The 20,288-nt window shown below is 43.4% G+C and overlaps 1 protein-coding gene across 3 annotated transcripts in view; it reads right to left on the reverse strand.

Moving 5' to 3' along the window:
- The window catches only part of RBKS (ribokinase), a 61,034-nt gene that overhangs the window by 31,052 nt on the left and 9,694 nt on the right, over positions 1–20,288 (reverse strand). For 2 of the 3 annotated variants that reach the window (XM_066618660.1, XM_066618658.1), the window contains exons 2-5: positions 12,671–12,803; positions 8,103–8,166; positions 7,480–7,542; positions 3,172–3,336 (exon numbers count right to left, since the gene is read on the reverse strand). In XM_066618660.1, coding sequence (XP_066474757.1) covers positions 3,172–3,336; positions 7,480–7,542; positions 8,103–8,166; positions 12,671–12,682 — 304 coding nt within the window. In that variant the 5' untranslated portion in view covers positions 12,683–12,803. The remainder of the gene's footprint in view (positions 1–3,171; positions 3,337–7,479; positions 7,543–8,102; positions 8,167–12,670; positions 12,804–20,288) is intronic. The other variant, XM_066618659.1, reaches the window with a different exon arrangement.

Genomic DNA, 20,288 nt, shown 5'->3' on the forward strand with positions numbered 1-20,288 from the left:
AATAGTGAGGGAAATGGTTAAGTCATATTTTCTCTCCTTTCTTCTGCTCTCTGACTCTGTGCTGAGGAAAAGTTCAGTCTCCTTACAGGCCACTTTCCTTGAAGCCAGTGAGGCAGTCTCAACAGATGCTCTGTGGCTCTTCCAATCCCCATTACCATGGCAATGGAGCCATGGCTAACTTTGCCAGCCAACGGGTTGGTAGACAAGCGTTGGCTCAGATGGGATTCCGTAGGCTTCTTTCACCCCTTTTGCAATTCAAAGGCCTCCTGAATTCTTGGTGAGCTGACCATGGAATAGCAGTAGACTTGCAGCTACTGGGTGGGGAAGAACTAAAACCCAAATCCTAATGCCTGCTCAAAAGGCTTTCCCTTGCCTTGTCTGAGTCTCTACATAGAGGACCACTGGCCTAGGACAAGTGCTGGTAACACAAAGCCTACAAGTTGCATCCATCTTTCCGAAGACTATCCCCTGGCCCGTGTGGCTCTGTGCTACCCTCACATGGTGGAACATCTGCAAGCCATTTGCTGAAAGGAAAAAGAAGGTAGAAGTTTTTGAAGGAAAAAGTTTTAGCAGGCTGGATGTGGGCTAGAAATTACTATACAGAATGGTGGGCAAAGCAATGTTTATCTTCAGACACTACTGAGAAGTCAAAGCTTGTGATTGGGTAAGGTCAGCTCTTTCATGTGTAACCAGTAAAGCCAACAACGATAATGATAATAGTATTCGAGTCAAAGCACCACAGTCACTTTGCTATGCTGGGTTTAATGACCTGCCCTGGCATCTTGCCAGGTAAAACAGAGGCCAGCTGTCCTATCCTTGTGGAAACGCTGCCATGGGGACCTTTAACGACATGTAGCGGGACAATGACACAACAACAAGAGGAATGCTGTCAATCTGTAGCCTATAAAATCAATACAAGGGACGGGGAACAAGAGGGCTTACAACCACAAGCTTCCGTTTCCTCGCTTCCCTGTTTCTTTTGAGCGTGGCATCTGGGTGTGCATCTGTTAAAACGAAAATAGTCTGGTGTGCTTCCTAACATAAAACTACTGCATTAAACATGAGGGTGCTGCAGACTAAAGGAAAGGAAGTGCCACTAACACACTCCAGCTGGGAGGGTGTTTCAGATTGTGCAGTGTTAGCAAAGTGTTTATGGGGGATTTGATTATTCATGGCGCTTCGGCATGTGTCGCCTGACAACTGGGCAGAGGTGGTCACAGAGTTGCTAGGGTATAGGTCTCACAATGAAGACAGTCACCTAAGGTGGATTCTATCTTTCAGTGATGCAATCTCTGTGCACCGGGTTGCAAAGGCTTGGCTTGCTCAGTCTATGGAATTTGTCTTTTTTTGATTTAGCACTTGCATGTAGAAAGTTAACATTTATTAACTCTCCCTCCTATAGTCCACCTTCTCTCTCTTTCTGCTATCCACTTATACTGCAAGTCCATGAGCACATTTACTTAGGAGCTCGATTTAATTTCATGGTACTAGTTCCAAGTATGTGTATCTTAGGTAGAGTAGTAGCTTCACGTGCAAAAGCAGGGAGAAGGAATGCTTGCTTACAACAGCATGACCAATGTGAAAAGTGGCTTACAATCCTCATCCATTCCTTCCACCTAACACCTCTGAAGGTGGATGGATGACTGTGAACAGCTCTGCTTTTCTGATCTGCCAAGGGAGGCTTTGATTAGAAACTTGGCCAGTAATCAAGTTAGCTGGGTAAATAATTGTAAACAGAAGGCAAATCCCTTTTCTGCAAGGATGCTTTCAGCCTACAGCTGTCTCCAAAGATGGGATGGCTTGTAGAATTGACCAGTATACTGACACCTGAAAGCTAGATGTCAGCTGCTGGTGATTCCAGTTCCTGTGCTGACAATTTCTGCTAGTCCAAATGTACTAGCATGTGTAGAGCACGGTTGTCAAACATAAAGCCTGCAGGACAGATATGACCCACATAAGCTCTTTATCCAGTCTATGTGATACTTGGGGTCTGTCAGTGTGACCATCAGCTGCTCTCAGCAGCTGCTGATCTGCAAAGTGACACTTTGGGAGAGGCAGCACTACTGAAAGGGAGGCCTGCATTATTATTGGGATCTCCCAGCACTGCCCTTTCAGCAGCACCACTTCTGCCAAGATGCTGGGAGGGAAAGACAGAAGGAGGCCTCAGAAGGTCAGGAACTGTACGGGGAAGGGGCAGTCCAAGAGGGGTGAGAAAGGGAGACATCACGTCCTGCTTAATGATATCACTTCTGGCCCTCAACAGGGACCATTAATGCTATTTGGTCTGCTGTATGAAACAAGTTTAACACCTCGATACAGAGTGTCAGACTTTGTCTGGATTCAGGCTCTTGCTCAGCTACAAAGCTATCTGGGTGACCTTGGTGAGGCAAGTCTCTCTCTCTCTCTCTACCTAGCCTACCTTCCAGGGTTGCCATAAAAATACAGAAGACAGGGAAACTATACACACTGCTTCTGAGTTTCCTGAACTAAGGCAGTATAAACATGTAATATATGCAGAGGCATAACTAGGGCAGAGCCTGAGGGGCTCCTGCCCTGGGCACTACGCCAAGGAGATTATTTTTCTCTGCCAGCAACTCCTGTGACTTCCAGGTTCTCCAGAGAAGGAGATGGCATTGGCAGCAGCCGCTTATCAATGTGGCTGCCAGTCCCATTCCTTCTCCTGTAGAGGCTCCCCCTTGAAGGTGTGCCCCTTGAAGGGTGAGCCCCCACTGCAGAAAGAACAGGGGGTGGCAGCCATATTGTGAAGTGGCTGCTGCCAGTGCTTCCTCCTTCTCTTGAGAACCTGGAAGTGATGTCATGATGTCACGGTAGTGACATGACTTCTTTATGTCACTGCCCTGAGTGCCGGGGCTATTAGTTACGCCTCTGAATATTGGCTTGTCATAACCACTTACAGATGGGGATCTGAGCCTGAGGAAGCAACTGGCCTGTCCAAATCAAGTGTATAGACAGCTGAGCTGGAACCTGAATCTGGGTCTCCCCAGTCCAAATAATTACAACTAGACCATACTGGCTATCTAACTCCTGATTTCTAGACACTGGTCTTCGTACCACTGATTTTTAAAAAGTAATTCTCAAGCTCTGCTTTCTTAAGGAAAGGACATAAACCTGTTCAAAGTATGAATGAATTCAGTAATACAAATTAGTTACCTCCACCAGTATGGGCCATTTTCAAGGCTTCCAGAGAAACAGATGGAGTTACTTCAAGTTGGCAGACCATCACTTTGGCTCTAGTGATGACATGAGCAGCTCTCTTCAAGTCTCCAATGTCCAAAAGCAAATTTGCTCCTGCCACAATGACAATAAAATTTTGTCCTGAAAATAATAACAAATTGGAGTTTTAAACATGACTCACACTAAGCATGCAACAACTCTTCACTATCACCTAAAAGAATGATAACACCCCTGATACAGAGGGGTGTTATCCCTCTGAATGATACACCCCTGATCCAGGCTCTTCCACAGCACATCCTCATTTCAATAGGGTTCACACAAGAGAACATCCTGTTGGATTGTATCCTAACAATGTATTGTGGTTTGAGTTTTTGTAGTCTGAAGTCCACTTCATCAGATGTATAAAACAGACTAGAAAAGTAAACTCTTAATAGCACTGATTCCCTACCTCTAACAAAAATAACACTGCAATGGAAACTTGTCAGTGGATCCACTTCTGCTCTCCAAGAACATAAACTCTGCTGGATCAGACTAAGGGACCACTAACAGCACAACCCTGTGCATGTATATTCAGAAGTAGTTACACTGTGTTTCTAAGGGACTTACTCCCAGGAAAGTGCATGAGTGAATATAGAATTGCAAACTGGCAGCTCAATCCTACCTAGCATGGCCACCATGCTAACTGTGTAGGGCTAACACTTCAATGTCTGCAACATCCGAGGTGCCATTGGGGTGGACAGCCTGGTTGAGGGGTTAGAGAGGTATTATACTTACCTGCATGCTGGCTGCTGCATTGCTCCCTATGGGGTGCCTCTGACCTATGCTACTCTTTTGCTCATGCAGCACTTTGGAGCTGTTCAGGGTGTGTCCAGCTCAGGAAGAAGTTTGGGGTCCAGAGGCTGCTGACTCAGCCTTGTCTTGCCACACTCTCTGCCTCTCTGCTGGTGGGGTTGCGCCAGCGGCCAGTCAGCACCCTGCAGTTGGCAGTGCATGGCTTTTGGGCTGCTCCACTGGTGTATGTGCAGCAGCTGTTGGAGGAGGAGTCATCTTTGCACTCACATACCTTGGAGGTACACTGGAGGTATGCTGGCATTTCACAAGAATACGATAGGGCCGTAAGTCTCATATAGTAGCCAATAGGGTGCCTCATGTATAGGAGGAAAGCTCTCATTCAGGTTCCAGCATCTGCCCTGGTTGGGTCCACTGCTGTGGCTGAAGCCGAGATGTGTTCAAGTGCCCCAGGGGTAGTCCTCAGGCTTGACTTTCCTGTTCAAGCAGCTATGCTATGGAGGCACCAGAGAGCAGCAGGTATTGCAGCTGCTGACTGTATTATTTGCTAATTATGAAATGAAAGAATTATCTTTATATACCTGCCTCTGCCAAATGCTGATATCAAGGCTTGTAAATCACGAGTGCCCATTGGCTTGGGGATTGGCTTACTATGCTGCAGATAAAGAGCTATGCTTTCTGAACACAGTACGTATTTTTCTTTAGTGAGGCTTCAAAATGCCTCGTGTGAAACGTGTGCCTCCCCTAAATACTATGATAAGAGCATAATGATCTCAGAAGGAGGAATTTAAATTTTCCAAAACAACTAGACTATTGACAATGTGATTCAAAGAGTCACACGCTAAAGATTATTTTGGTTAAAGCTCGGTTTTCCCCCAAAAACAGACACTTGCAGTGAAAGAAACCTGTCCAACATAAACATGTCAGTCAAGATCCTCTGGGTCACACATTGTACTCTGCACAACTTCCAAAAGCCTCCATAGGAAAATGCCAATAGCAGGTAAATGAAAGGGCAGTATAAAGCAATGAAAATGCAAACAAAAGAACCAACTGAGCCATGACATACACAGACACTATGAGCAAAACACACACCATGCAGTCAACACATACAGGAAAAAATAATTATTTTTTTTTCAGATCATAGAAATACCTGGGCTTGGTATTTGGACTTGGGTAAGATTTTATTTTTTTGTAGAATTTATCTTCCACCTTTCTACCCTGCTAAGGGCATGCAAGGCATCTCTCAAGATGTTAGCCAAAAAAAAAAAAAAATAGCTTCTCATCATGGACCCCAAGATGCACCTTACAACTAAAAATGAGTCCATAACTCAGTGAGAGAGGGGCCTTAAGTACGAGTACATGCTTTGCATGCCAAAGGTCCCAGGTTCAATCCCTGGTATCTCTAGGTAAGGCAGAGAAAAATTCCTGTCTGAAACTTTGGAAAGCCACTGCCAACAATACTGAGCTAGATGGAAAAATGGTCTCTTGATATAAGGCATCTTCCCATTGGACTGAGCTTTAAAAAAAGGTGAGGACCACTGCTCATGAGGATAATGGGCTATTAATGCTAGACAAGGAGTAGGTAAATTAGAGCCACAGTGCTATAGCTCTGGAATTTCAGAGGCTTCTGAAGTAATGGAATCCAGACTTCTGGAAAAGAGTAGAGTGAGAATAATAGTATTTAAAGAAGAAAACAAAATTACTGCTCTCCTAATTACCATTCTCTTCCTTAATCCCTAAACTGTGTGATCATTCGCAATATTAATTAATGCAAATGTGGTTTGCTATGATCAGCTCCAACACAGACTATTTCTTAAAACCCAGGCCATCCTTCTTTTCTTGTTTTTTAAAGCTGTATGACAAAGTGCTCAAGCCTGCTGAAGTGGGCTAGTTATTGAAACTACAAAAGAAGAAGTGTGAATAGAGATCTACATGCCCTGCAAGGTTATCATCCCTTCTTCCTCCTGCTACAGTCCCTTGTGTTTCCCTAAAGCTGCTCCTGAGGGTTCGGAGATCTTCCGGAATGGAATGGGACATGGAACAGGGAGCTGCAACAGAAATTTGGGGGGGGAGGGCCTTATCCTAACCCCTTATGTCATTGCTTTTCAGCACTGGCATAGCGGTGCCAATGGGACATGTGCTGCATCTTGCAGTTGGGTGTCACTCATGGGGGTCTCCTCAAAGTAAGGGAATGTTTGTTCCCTTACCTCAGAGCTGCATTGCCCTTATATCAGTGCTGGAAAGCATTGACGTAAGGGGTAAGGATTGTGCCCAGAATGTATGCTCTGGGTCACAGCCAATGTTTTCAAGTACTGGTCTTTGATGGGTTCCATTTGCAAGTATACATGGGGAATTGGAGCACCACCCTTGGTCTTAAGCAACAAGTAGTGGGCTGGGTCAGCTTATTTCCACTAATTAACTGATATAGATATACCTACACTTTGCATATAAATCCTTGCTCACACTTTAGAGAAGCAATCCTAAGAGCCACAGAATGTGATGGAAGATAATGATAACAGCCAACATGATATCATGCCCTATTCCAGACTAGTAAAGCAGGATAACTATGCTAGCATAATTTTGTAACAGGCAATCTACACTTTACAAGAGAGCACCCCACTGAAAATGTAACAAGCAGAAGTAACAAACCTGTGGAAAAAATACAGAGCATGTTCTGGGAAAAGGGATAACATAAAGAAAGGCCTCTGCACAGAAGTATGCATGGGATACTGCAGCCACTGTTAATGTTGCTAGTCCATTGGAGAGCTCAGCAAGCCCAACACACACACAGGCATCTCTCCAAAGCTACATACTGATCACTATGAAGCAAAAGTAGCATGAGGATGTTCTCAGCTACCAATGCCTCCTCAGTCTTGATTAGTTCTTTTTCCCTGGAAAATAGCTAGAACTAGAAGGAACAATTTTGTTGTGCAAGCAGGGCCAACCCAAGTCCTCCTGGCACCTGATAGGCCATGTCAAACACAGCCCTTCCCTTACCTGGTGACGCAACAGTTGCTGTGCCTTGTACTCCCTGCTGAAGCTCTGACCACTCTCCTCCACAACAGTGCTCTCTTCCCTTTCTAATTCAGGGAGCAGGACCAACAGAGAGCGAGAAGACAGAGCTGGGTGCTCCCTACTAACCTACTGCCTGATGCAATTGTTTCTGCTGGCCTCATGGCTTGGCCAACTCTGTGTGCAAGCATGATGGGAACTGAGATTTTCAGTGAATATTAAAATGGCAAAGCTTAGCTGGACTGACAGAATTGCCAAAAGAATAAGTGTGTGACGATGCATGAAGTAAGCCTCCAGTGCATCGACTAGGCATGTGCCTGAGAAAGGGAATGGTGTTCCATGGAAGTTCATGCTAAACCAGCTTGTATTTCAGGAGCTGCAAGACTTGTTGTTTTGACAAAGTTCCTTTCCCTTCTAAATGGAACATCTTGAGATGAAAATGGGAACTGGTTAAATCAGCATCTCCCTGGATACAGTGCATACCTTCGCCATTGACAATGATAGAAGCAGCCCCAGTTGCAGCATCCTCTGCTTGACCAACAAATTCTAGGGAAAAGAAAAAGGCACAGTAAAATAGTTTAGCACAGCACTTGCCACAAACAAGTATTATGCAATTCACATGAGTGACACCTAAACTGAAGCTATAACCAACGTCATTAAAAAAAAAAAGTGAACAACGGTTACATGTGAATCAATGCCAGAAAAAACAAGGGTGCTAAATTACACCCACCAGACAGCAAAAACACAAGCTCAACATTAAGTATGGGTAATTCTCTGCTAAAAAAGATTATTTTTAACACAAATTTTATGGGAAGCTGCAGGCTGTTGCTCACTCATAGATGCAAGTCAAGATAAACATTTATGGGACTTTCACACGTGATGAAACAACTGTAGACTTATTTTTCCATAACCACAGAGGAAAAGTGTCACATGTGGAGGGGCTCCATTTATTTATAGGCCATTTTTCCACTGGAGTGCCCAAAGCACAGATCAACATTCTTAGAAAACAAAGCCTCCAGGTCTACACATTTCATAATTATAAGAGGCACACCTACACAAAAATTCAGCAGTTGTCCTGTAAATTCAAAGATCCCATTAACTCTTACCTATAGGAATCCCATTTTTCTTGAAATTTTCAATGTAATCATAACCAAAAGAGTCCTTCCCAACCTATGTAGCAAAGATAAACATTAGATCTTTCACATTTAAAATAAAATAACAAAAATAATGATTTTGTCTTAGCTACATAGTAAAGATTGATAACATTAATATTTTCCTTTCCAGTGGTGTGATACAACATTATACACTCTGCCTGGTTTAAAGTATTCTATTCCAAAATGCAAACATTCTAAATATATCAGAACAAAAAAAAAAACATGCTTCTTCCACATGAGAAGGCGGTTTCAGCAATTTTTAAGATAAAAATCTCCTTCTGCAGTCCTGTGCTGTTATTTTGTTTCAAGCACAGAGAAGAACCTATCTCAATATGTAGCTAAAACCTATGTTCACGATTCTAATTACTTGGGATCTCTTCGACTGCACAGAGCGACAACAAAAAAAAAACAGCCTTTAAAGAATATTATAATTTCCGTCTGGGACTTCCAGATGACATGCACTCCTGGACAAGTTATTGAGTAATTTTTTTTAAATATTAAAAATGCTACCAGACAGCCATGAAACAAATCCAAGATAAAGACAAAAACTAATTTTTAAAATTTAATTTATCACTAAAGGTTGAAACTTTGCTGAATATAATGTCTAAATACAGCATGTAGTATGCTGGAATATGCTTTCCTGTAATATAAAAAAATATCATTAAGAGATGGCAACTGTCCCTAAGTGGAACGGTGATAAATGCAGACTAGAGCAGAATCTGGTCTATTAGCATTTGCTGCAGATATTGAAATTGCACATAACCAACTGGTGAACTCAGGATTTCTGAACAATCCTGGATTTCACTGCAGGTTTAATTGCATTTTAGGGCGCAATCCTAACCCCTTATGTCAGTGCTTTCCACACTGGAAAGGGCAATGCAACTAAGGGCAATGCAGCTCTGAGGTAAGGGAACAAACATTCCCTTACTTTGAGGAGACCCCCATGAGTGACACCCAACTGCAAGATGCAGCACACGTCCCATTGGCACCGCTATGCCAGTGCTGGAAAGCACTGACGTAAGGGGTTGGGACTGCACCCTTAGACAAACACATCTGAAGAAATGATTCCTGGCATTGTGCAGAATGTAAGATATCATTTATACCAACTCATTTTCAAGGACCTGTTAAATTTTCCATTTGCTTCCAAGTAGTTGATTTTGTTCTATTCGGGATAAAAACAGCATGATTTTCTAGGATCTGGGGATAGATCTCCATGGAAACAGGGTACTTGACAGTAGGGGGTGGTTCCTTTCTCATGATCCTTGGTTCTTCAAACATGTTGATAATAGATGCTAGGCTTTGGGGATGGAAAGGCCAATGGCTCTGGAATGCACTTCAGGTGTTGGGTCAAAGCTTTTCAGTCTACAAAGGTTTTTTATCTACAAGTGAAGGGGCAAGTGATGATTATAGAATGTTAAGCCAATCCTCCAATTTGAATTCACCAAGAATAAATAAAAAATTGTTCAGACTCCTGCACAGATATCAAAACTGAAAAATGGAAACATATCAAAAGAAAAACTAAAATAACTATTGGGCTATTATTTCTGACATTCCTTTCCCTTATTATCATTCTTGAAAAGGCATATACTCATAGCTTAATACAGTAATCACACTTTTCTCTGGAACAATATCAAGAATTTTTTAATGTGTTACTGGGTGCCCGTCATCACAATAAATATCATTCCACAGGCCTACGGAATCATTTAAATTTGTACCTGAAAATTAATTATGTTGGAAACAAAATCTTTGTAGGCATTTCTTAAACGCCAACTGTTCTGCATAACTAAACTCTATGACTAACTTTTTGGGAGTATGTTTATCCTTTTTATTACATAGGAAACCAGCTTTCCTACTAAAAATAACAGATCTAGTAAGATGTGTTGGGGAGAAAAGTGAAATGGAGTTTGGAAGCTGAATTATGACATCCTAAAATGCATCATAGCCACAGATGCATTTGTGGTATCCTGTGAAGAAAGCAACAGCATTATTTTGCAGGACTCATTCACATGTCAGCCACCTACACAGGCAAGCCTCTCCATGACACTGGTAGAGATGGTAAGTACATTTGGAGTAACTGGTGGGGGGGGGGGAAGACTCAGGCAGGTGGTCTCTACCCCCACACTTCATTCTCACTATGTTCTCCTCTTCCTTTTCAAACCCAGGAAGTGGAAGGAGCCTGCTCCTCCAATGTCAGGCAAAATGGAGTAAGCAGAATTTGATGTTCAGCCACTGGTACTGTAAGTCTTGGGATGGCCCTTCATATATACAAAAATTACTAAGGGCACAATCCTGATCCGGGATTGGGTCGCAAACGTTTGCACCTCCTCAAGAGGAAGCCTGGTCAGCGCTCTGAGAAGTGCCAACCTGCAGAGGCTGACATAAGCCTCCGTGCCAGCTTCCTCTCGGATGCTTGCATCAGCCTGGCTGGGCTGACACAAGGACAAAAGGTAGGTGGGGGCGGGTGGGTGGGAGGGAGGGGTTCCTGGATGGGGGGTGGGTGGGCAGTGGGTGGCACTGGGTGCGGGTGGGCAGGGAGTGGGAGGTGGGGCTAGGATCCGGCAGTTATGCCGGATCCCAACTCCTATTCCCGGGGAGAATGGAGCAACTTCAAGCCGCTATGCTCTCCTTGGACTTGTGCCACCTCAAAAGGAGATCCATGGGGCTCGGCAGTCCTTAACCGGAGGTAAGAGGAAATGTTTCCCATTACCTCTGGCTGACCTGTTTATGACCACTATCCTGCGCTGGATACAGGACAAGCCTCCTGGCTTGCCTGATCCAGCACAGGATAGGATTGTGCCCTTATTTTTACAGACTTGGTGGAACTACAGAAATACTTACATACCATTCAGTTTTTCTGAGCAACAATCCACTATTACTAGAATATAGTGGGGAAAAATTGATCCAGATGCAACAAATGTTTTACAACAGTGGTTCTCAAACTTTTCAGTTTCCTTCATGGAGTTCTGGGGAACCCCAGTGCACACGTTGAATGGGACAGCGTCAAGCAGATGGCAGCCACTTAAGGTGTGCTTGTGGAGCCCTAAAGGGATCTCAGGGAGCTCTACGGCTCCTAAGAGCACACTTTGAGAAACACTGTTTTAGTTATTTAGAAGAACAAAATGAAACTTATCATAAGGGTTTTTTTGTTTTGTTTTTGATGGCACAGCCAACTTGGTACAATACATTAAAATATTAATATTGTGTGAGGTCATCAGGGAAAAGAAAAATTACACATGAATTCAGTGCCTTGGGATCCACTGTTAAGCTCTGCTATATGTTTGCACAAAGCCAGATGTATAAACTGCTCCTTGCAATTTACAAACATACCCTTCTGTACTGCAACATTCAACAACCTGGAAATGATTTCATCATTTGTAAAACTAGCAAACATAAAAGAAAATATCCAACGTGTAAGGGGCTAGTAGCTTAGCTTGCTTTCTATTTACTTGAGTGTAAAGTGCCATATACACTGATTATATGTGATAAATAAATACATTAAGGGCCCAATCCTAATCCCTGGTTAGGCTGGCCAAGTCCCTTGCTCAGGCCTGGGGGATGTTGCAAATGTGCCATGACGACTCAGGAACCAGTGGGACAGATGTGCGCCAGCCTCCAGAGACCAAATCTGGCCTCCGTGGCACCAGAGGAAGGTAAGTTTGTGGCGCCGATGAACAAGTTTGTGGTGCCGGGGTCTGGGGAAGGAAGAGGGGGCAGAGCAGGGGCATTCCTGGACAAGGGAGTGCAGGTGGCAGGTGAGCTGTCAGGCAGAGGTGCCAGGATCTGGCACTTAGGCCAACCGTAATCCCCCTCCCCAGCAGCCTGGCCTTACACCGGCCTGCTTGGATCTGTGCCACCAATTTCTATGGTGCAGATCCAACTAGCCCCATTGGGGCAGCTGCCGCCCAACACAGATAAGGGGAATTGATACCCCTTACTCTGAGTTGTGCCACAGGTAGCCCCAATCCTATGCTGGTTACAGCACAGACCAGCCAGCCTGGCTGTTCCAGCACAGGATAGGATTGGGTTGTAAAAAATATTAATAGCAAATCCATACCACTGCAATTTGACAGTAGAACACATGACAGTACAATGCTAGACTGAATGAATTAAGGTGTAATTCAACAAACAGTTAAATGTGATCCTTTAATGCAGCGATTTTCATCCTTTTTCATCTCACAGCAAACTGACAATTGTCAAGGCATACCATCAGTTTTTTTTACAACTTGACAAGGCATACCAAGCAGCTGGTATGGGGCTCATATCCTCAAACAATCCTACTAATAAATGACCCTGCCCAAACTCCCATGGCACACCTGCAGGCCATTCATGGCACACCAATGTGCCACAGCACAGTGGTTGAAAAACACTGCTTTCATGCCTTTAAACATGCACAGTGTTATTAGAAACGTCCAATCTTACATTTCATTTGGTGGATGTTTTTTTAATAATGAATTTCTCATTGTACTCAGTACGACTATTTCAGGCAGTTGTGAAATCAGAAGCTCCAAGTCAACACTCACCTTGCAGATCATGGAGGTTTTAGCCCCAAGTCGAGCAGCCTGGACACACTGGTTGGCACCTTTCCCCCCATATCCAGTGAAAAACTTTTGCCCATGTATGGTTTCTCCTGGTTTGGGAAGACGCCTGGTAAGACTGTAGCAAAAATTGAGTGAATTAACAACTGAAGTCAAAGAAATTCCAAATATATGACAAACTGAATAAAACAGGCATACATGTAACAGGAAGGCTTGAGATACCACCAAATTTAAATCCAATACTAACAGGGTGGTGGTAACTGGTAGTATATACCAGTATGTTCCAGTAAGCCTTTCATTTCAAATCCCTCTTGACCCTACAACTACCATATTGAAAAAACAGACCTTTCTGTTCCTGCACTGACCTTTATGATCATCACAAGAAAAAACACTGAACAGGACTAGAAAGGCCCAAGTCATGCTCTCCCAGCAGGCACCCAGCGCCACCTACATGTGTATGCATACAGGTCACACATCATGCATTCAAATGAAAGAAAGGAATAGGCTGTCAAGCAACAACTTTCCTTCCCTTGTTAACTCAGTTAGAAAGACTATTCATTCTCTTCCTGGTCATTTACACAGACAGTACAGTGCATATTTACTTCTTTTAATCTCTCCACAAATTGATTGTTTCCAGTCCCAAAACTGTTGCCATTCTTTGCATTGCCTGCCTATATCATATCACAATTGCTTTGGGGAACGGGGAAAGGAAGGACTCAGAACAGAACACATCGCCATTCAGGTTATGCTGTCAGAAATAGGTTCTCACACAATTTCCCTGTTTTGAAGGAATTTGGTGTTAGGACTTAATGGATATTTTGATGTCAATAATATAAGCAAGGGGAAGCAGGAGAGAAGGAGGAAGTCTCCCCCCTTTTTACGGAAATAATTCAACTCACTATGAAGGACAGCTAAATTTCCTAGGATTGTAATGTTAAAAATGTCAAGTCTAGAAACTGTGCTGCTGCTGAGCATGTGACTGTCATATTTTACCACAGGCAACGAGTGGAAAAAGATGATGGGGTTTTAAAAATAAAATGCCTCCTACCGCTATAGACAAGAATGGATGCAGTGAGCATTATATCCACTGAGAGGGAGTGCCTTAACACTAGCTAACAAAGACCCAAATGATTAAACACTGGTGTAGACTGGCCTAGAAGACTAGTAGGAAAGCTGAGAGTAAAATAGAGGAAAGTTCTAAGGTGACAGAAGAAACACTGGAACTGTAGGGATGCAAAGGTGGGGGAGAAGGAATAAAGACTGTTTCAACAAGTCAGCCTCACAGGTGGGCAAACATTACAAACCCTGAAAATTGGCAGAGATGTAAGCCATTTTGTACAAAAAGATCCATTTCTAAAGATAGGAAAGATAGGAGTGGAGAAGCAAATCTGGATAAAGACAGCAAAGCACAATTGGCCCACCCAGTAAAGGCAGCATAAAAACAACTCTTCCAGTTTCAACTCAGTTTGGCTTCCCCTCTCCACCACCCCACACTTTTGACCATCAGAGCTACAGAAAGAAGCAAGTAACTGGGCATGTTCTGCTATCATGCTATGGGCATGTTCTCCATGGCAGTCTTGTTCAGCAAGTGGTTTCATTCCCAGCTTACCCAGCACTGAACCAGTTTTGTCATCTGTCCGGTTCAAGGGGTGGTAACCGTGATTTACACTGGGGTGGTCATGAATCAGCCAGGGTGGGCACTAGCCAATTTCTCATGTTCATCGGGGGGCCAGTTGGCCAAGGTGACCCTTTAACTCTCAGTACCACTGGCAGTGTCCATTACACTATCAGGAGATAGGTAGGGAATGTCATGGAGGAACCAGTACAGGCTTTTGCTTTAAGGGTCCCAGTCAGATTCCAATCTGCGCACTGAGGGCACGTGAACTTATTTGTTGTTCATGCCCATGCCCACTCCCCATAGGAAGATTATCCCCCCATCTATAACATCAAGATGGCAATATAAAGTCACATTGTGTATGACACAAAATAGGTTATTACACAAAATGCATGTTTCATAATATTTCTGGAAAGGTTCCTACACTCCACTTGTGATGAAGAGTCTAGCTTGACAATACAACGTTGATCAACAGCTTAGCTGAAAGGAAGAGAAAATTGCCCATATTGTTAATTATAATATGTGCAATAAAAATTAAAATCATACTGGAATCAAAAGACATTACAATTAAGCTAGGAAAACAGTGAAGAGTATTGAGCTAATTCTATGCAATTCACTTTTTTAAAAGATCCAACTTGCGGCCCAATCCTATCCAACTTTCCAGCTCCAGTGTAGCCACAGTGCAGCCCCATAGTAAGGGTACAAATGTTCCCATACCTTCAGAATGCCCCAGTGACTACCCCTCCACCACAGGATGCAGCGCACAACCCACTGGCACAACTGCACCACCACTGTAAAATTGGATAGGATTGGGCCCTTAGTCTCCAAGAAACCTCAGTCATCAGTAAGAACAGATCCTTCCTCAAACACGCATCCAACTTGCACATAAAACATACTGCCAAATACTCCTCTATAGATACTTCTGTAAGGTTCACTTTGACTAATACTGTACAGATGTTAAATGAAAGAAAGCAATTTTGTACATGCATTGTTATTATCCTTTCATTGACTTCTGCAGCAAGATGCATTAGATTCTGATTTTCACCTGACAATTGAAAAAGAAAATTTCAGTCTTCTGTTATGAACAGGCAATGGATGAATAATCTGTATGTTTAAGGAACCAACTGAATTCTTCACTTAGTGCTGATGCCACATGAAACACATATAATAGACCCAAACACCTCATAATGACTTCAATTACTTACAAACTAAGGGCACAATCCAAACCCGCGCTGGAGCAGGCAAGCAAGGAGGCTTGTGCTGCATCTAACACGGGTTTGCAGTAAGCAGCGGCTCAGTCACAGGCAAGGGGAAGCTCTTCCCCTTACCCGTGGGTAAGGGCTGTGTGCCCCATGGATCTCCTCGGACCTGCTCGGTTTGAAGCGGCTCCGCTTGCCCCGGGGATGGGGGTTGGGATCCGGCATAACCACTGTGTCCCAGCCCCGCCCCCAGCTCCCCACACGCCCGCCCGCAGAGCTGCCCTCCCCCTGCCCAGTAATGCCCCTCCCGCCCCCTACCCCCGCCTACCTTTGCCGCTTGTGTCGGCACGCTCGTGCCGACACAAGCAGTGGCGCAGGAGCCTCAGCAGAGGCTTCTGCCTCTGAATGTGCGTCTGAATGAGCCAACCCGGCTCCCACTCACAGAGGTGCAAACGTGCTTTATGGCATGTTTGCGACTCTCCAGGGCCACCTATGCCGGCATAACTGCCGGTTAGGATTGCACCCTAAGTCAAACAATTTAATTAGTAGGATTACACAATTTCTATTCAGTTGTGTAAAGAGAACCCTGAAATGCCACTGCATTTGAACTGAATTGATTCTTTACCCAATTATGTTCCTAATTGACTGTGCATGTTGCCCGCCAATCTCTAATAGCCCAATCCTACCCAATGTGCCAATGCACCCATGCCAATGGAGCTCACACTACATCCCACAGGGGAGTTTTGAGCCACAATGGCCTCCTCAAGGTAAAGGAACATTTGTTCCCTTGCCCTGGGGTAAGCCCTTGTAGCCCTGCTGTTGGAACTAATCAGACCTGTTCCGGCTAGTTTGTTGGTGCAGGTCTGATTGGACTGGGGAAGGTGAATCGAGGCCAGGAAGGGGAATAGGATATTGGTGGGCACCATGGGACCTGTGATGGTAGCACCAATTCCCAACAAAAATGTAAGGAGGTACACTTCCTTTGCATCAAAAGATGCCAATGAAAACTATACTCCTGATGTGCAGTCCAGTTTCTTAATAGACCTAACACATTTTGAGTAGCATATACTCTTCCATCAGAGGTAGAAATCACTTCTTGTTCCTTAGAGTTTATCAACATGTGACACTGGCTTATTCCAAATCAGATCGTAGGCCTATATTGCTCAGGATTGTCAACACTGATTGACAGCAGCTTTCCCGAGTTTCAGATGGGATCTTCAACAGCCCTACTTGGAGTTGCCCAAGACGGACACTTGGACTTCCTGGATTAACTGTTAAGAGCTATCTGGCACTTAAATAGTCTGCCTTCTACAGTTGTGGGCGATTCCTCATTGGATGTTTATTAAGCAGAGGTTGGGTTTCGACTTGACGGGATGCTGTTGTCAACTGCACTGAGTATGGGCTTGGATTAGACTACCTCTGAGGTCCCATCCAACTTTTACATTCTATGAGGAAGTAATAACTATCATTATATGCTATATTCCACAAAACAACAAATAAAGTATTTTCATTACTTGGGTCTGTATTTCCAATATACGAGCTATTTTCCCATTCAGAGAATACAAAACTTTAATACGGATCTTCAGTGGAAAGTGATCTTGTTATAAACCCTGCACAGTAAAGTCTGTCACACACTAAGAATTTCTAAGCAGAAGTCATAAAGGACTAGAGAATGTAATGATTTGAAGAAAAACACTTAATAACCAAGGAAACGGGCAAAAGCACTGGCAAACAAACATGCTAAATGCCACATGGCAGAAGATGTTTACACAGGACTTTGTTCCTGGAAAAAAATATGTTGTAAGGGTGTTGACAACACAGTACAATGTTCAGTTTGTGAATATCCTGAAATATGGCAAGATGGAGTGAAACTGTTGCAGTGAATCTAATGCAAAGTCTTATGAGTGTGAGGCCAAATAAGCAGGGAAATGGTTAAGAGTTTAGCTGAGAAACATGATGGGATAAATTGGTATAATTTTTAAAACACTAACGTACTGTAATTTAAAAAACACTAATTTTGGGGAGGTTTAATACACCTATTTAAAGGGTGGAAGAGAAGTACTTCCACCCATAGTATCAGGGCTTTCCATTACCTGCTGGATCAGGAACATCCTTAAAGTCTTCTTCTTAAAGTCAGCTTCTCCTTAAAGTCAGCTTCTCACACATTTGGTTAGGAAAATAAAAATGACAGTCCATTGCTTAAGTATATGCAGAGGGTCCCAGTCAGGTTCAGTCCCAGATCTACATGGGGCTGGGGGGAAAAAATCGTGGAGAGCAGCTACCAATCAGCGCATGCAATCTTGATGGACTAACAGTTGGACTCAGTATGAAGCAGTATCCCTATGAGCCTATGTTTTCAGAAAATGGCATCCCATCTTCATCAAGCCCAATCCTAACTTATTAAACACCAAGACCAATCCTAAATTATTAAACTTCCCAACACCAATGCTACTGTTCCAATGGGCATGCACTGTATCCCGCAGCAGAGGGGACAGTCTTGGGGGCCTCCTCAAGGTAACATTTATTTGCTTACCTCAGGGTTGCATTGTAGCTACATCGGTGCTGGAAAGCTGGTTAGGATTGAGCTATTAAAGACACATTTTAACTGACCTGTTTCATGGACTGTATCTAGAAAATTAGCTGTTGACACTAAATATGTCGTTTAAAGGAAATGAGCTCTTTCAGAATAGGTTAGACTCCAGAAACAAGCTTTTGCTGTGATCTGGTCTATAGTTCATAAACTGGTTAATCCAAAATACTTGAATTTCAGCCCACTTTGTCTTTAATGGACTAAGTCAGTATTTCATCATACTGCCCAATATCAAATGCTAACACAGACTTCTTACACTCATATGAAAAGTAGGTTAAAGAACATCGTAAAGTTTTACATAAATTTTTGTTTTAGGGGTGATAAAGCTGGCTGTTAGACCACATGTTTCTTTGGAAATAACCTAGCGAAAGACAGCATAGTGAGACAGGCACACTGTATGTAGCACAGTAACAGAAAAAAACTATAGAAAATTCAATGCATTAAACTATATTCTACTATGATTTACACTTTCACTTTCCACCCAAGTGCAGTAGCTTTTCAGTGGCCAAGTCTATTTTCTTTTTGTTTTCCTGGTAGGCTCAAAACACCACTTCATTTCTTCCATTACCCATGCCGAATCTCTTAAGAATTAGGCAATGGTTTCCCAGTCTCACGTGGGTTGTTATGCCGAGGAGTAGAAGCAAGAGTTTATCTCACAGTCAGTAATGTTCAACTGCCAGTACTCAATGGAATGCCTCAGTCTTCCATTGATGGCATCATAGTCTACTGCCATGGAAATAGTTAGCATTACAAACAGCGACCTCACCTCTATGGAAAACAGGGAAAACTGTGAAATGGAAATGACAGCTGGGATAAATCAACCTTCACATAAAACTAACATTTGCAGTAGCTTACTTTAAAAAAAAATTCTCAAACCAGCAGGCCATTCTAGCTTAGAGGTCATAGTAGGCCATGGAAAGACTCAGTCAATGTTCACACATGCCTGTCTTTTGCATTCTGATTCTAACCAAGGTGTGCACCAATAGGCAATAAATGTGGGTTTAAATGTTTTAAACAAATTACAAAGTTAGTAGTGTTCAGAATTTACTCTTATCCTCTGAATGCAAGCCAAATTCTCCAATCTTAACTCCTCAAGTGCCACTATCTTGAACCAAACTGCCTTCTGTGCTTATTTTCTTTCTGATTGCCCCACATTCTCCTAGTTAAATCTTTTACATTCTTGCCACACAACCATATGTTCCACTGATGAGGACCTACCTCCTTCCACACAGCTTCCTACAAGTATCCTGAATAGGACAGATTCTACTCCAGGGTACTCAGCATTCTGAGTCACAGGGATATTATCTTCCACAGCGCAGAGCTTGTTGCTACAAACTAACCATACTCCCTGCATGCATGAGGGTATGATTTAAGAAGTGCATCAGCATGGGGACGGCTTACCAGCATGCTCTCACTGTCTCCCCCATGCATACTATAATGTTGGCATAGGACCTGTGTCTCTGGGTAACTTGGTATTTGGCTTTTCACATGCTTTTTTGAAAACACGTTTAAACATTTCCAATAGAGAAGGAAAAAAGCAACTTTACAGAATTAAGAACATAAGAACATAAGAACAACCCCACTGGATCAGGCCATAGGCCCATCTAGTCCAGCTTCCTGTATCTCACAGCGGCCCACCAAATGCCCCAGGGAGCACACCAGATAACAAGAGACCTCATCCTGGTGCTCTCCCCTACATCTGGCATTCTGACTTAACCCATTCCTAAAATCAGGAGGTTGCGCATACACATCATGGCTTGTACCCCATAATGGATTTTTCCTCCAGAAACTCGTCCAATCCCCTTTTAAAGGCGTCTAGGCCAGACGCCAGCACCACATCCTGTGGCAAGGAGTTCCACAGACCGACCACGCGCTGAGTAAAGAAATATTTTCTTTTGTCTGTCCTAACCCGCCCAACACTCAATTTTAGTGGATGTCCCCTGGTTCTGGTATTATGTGAGAGTGTAAAGAGCATCTCCCTATCCACTCTGTCCATCCCCTGCATAATTTTGTATGTCTCAATCATGTCCCCCCTCAAGCGTCTCTTTTCTAGGCTGAAGAGGCCCAAACGCCGTAGCCTTTCCTCATAAGGAAGGTGCCCCAGCCCCGTAATCATCTTAGTCGCTCTCTTTTGCACCTTTTCCATTTCCACTATGTCTTTTTTGAGATGCGGCGACCAGAACTGGACACAATACTCCA

This window comes from Tiliqua scincoides, chromosome 1 (genome assembly GCF_035046505.1).
Source record: "Tiliqua scincoides isolate rTilSci1 chromosome 1, rTilSci1.hap2, whole genome shotgun sequence".
In the NCBI taxonomy this organism is placed as follows: domain Eukaryota; kingdom Metazoa; phylum Chordata; class Lepidosauria; order Squamata; family Scincidae; genus Tiliqua; species Tiliqua scincoides.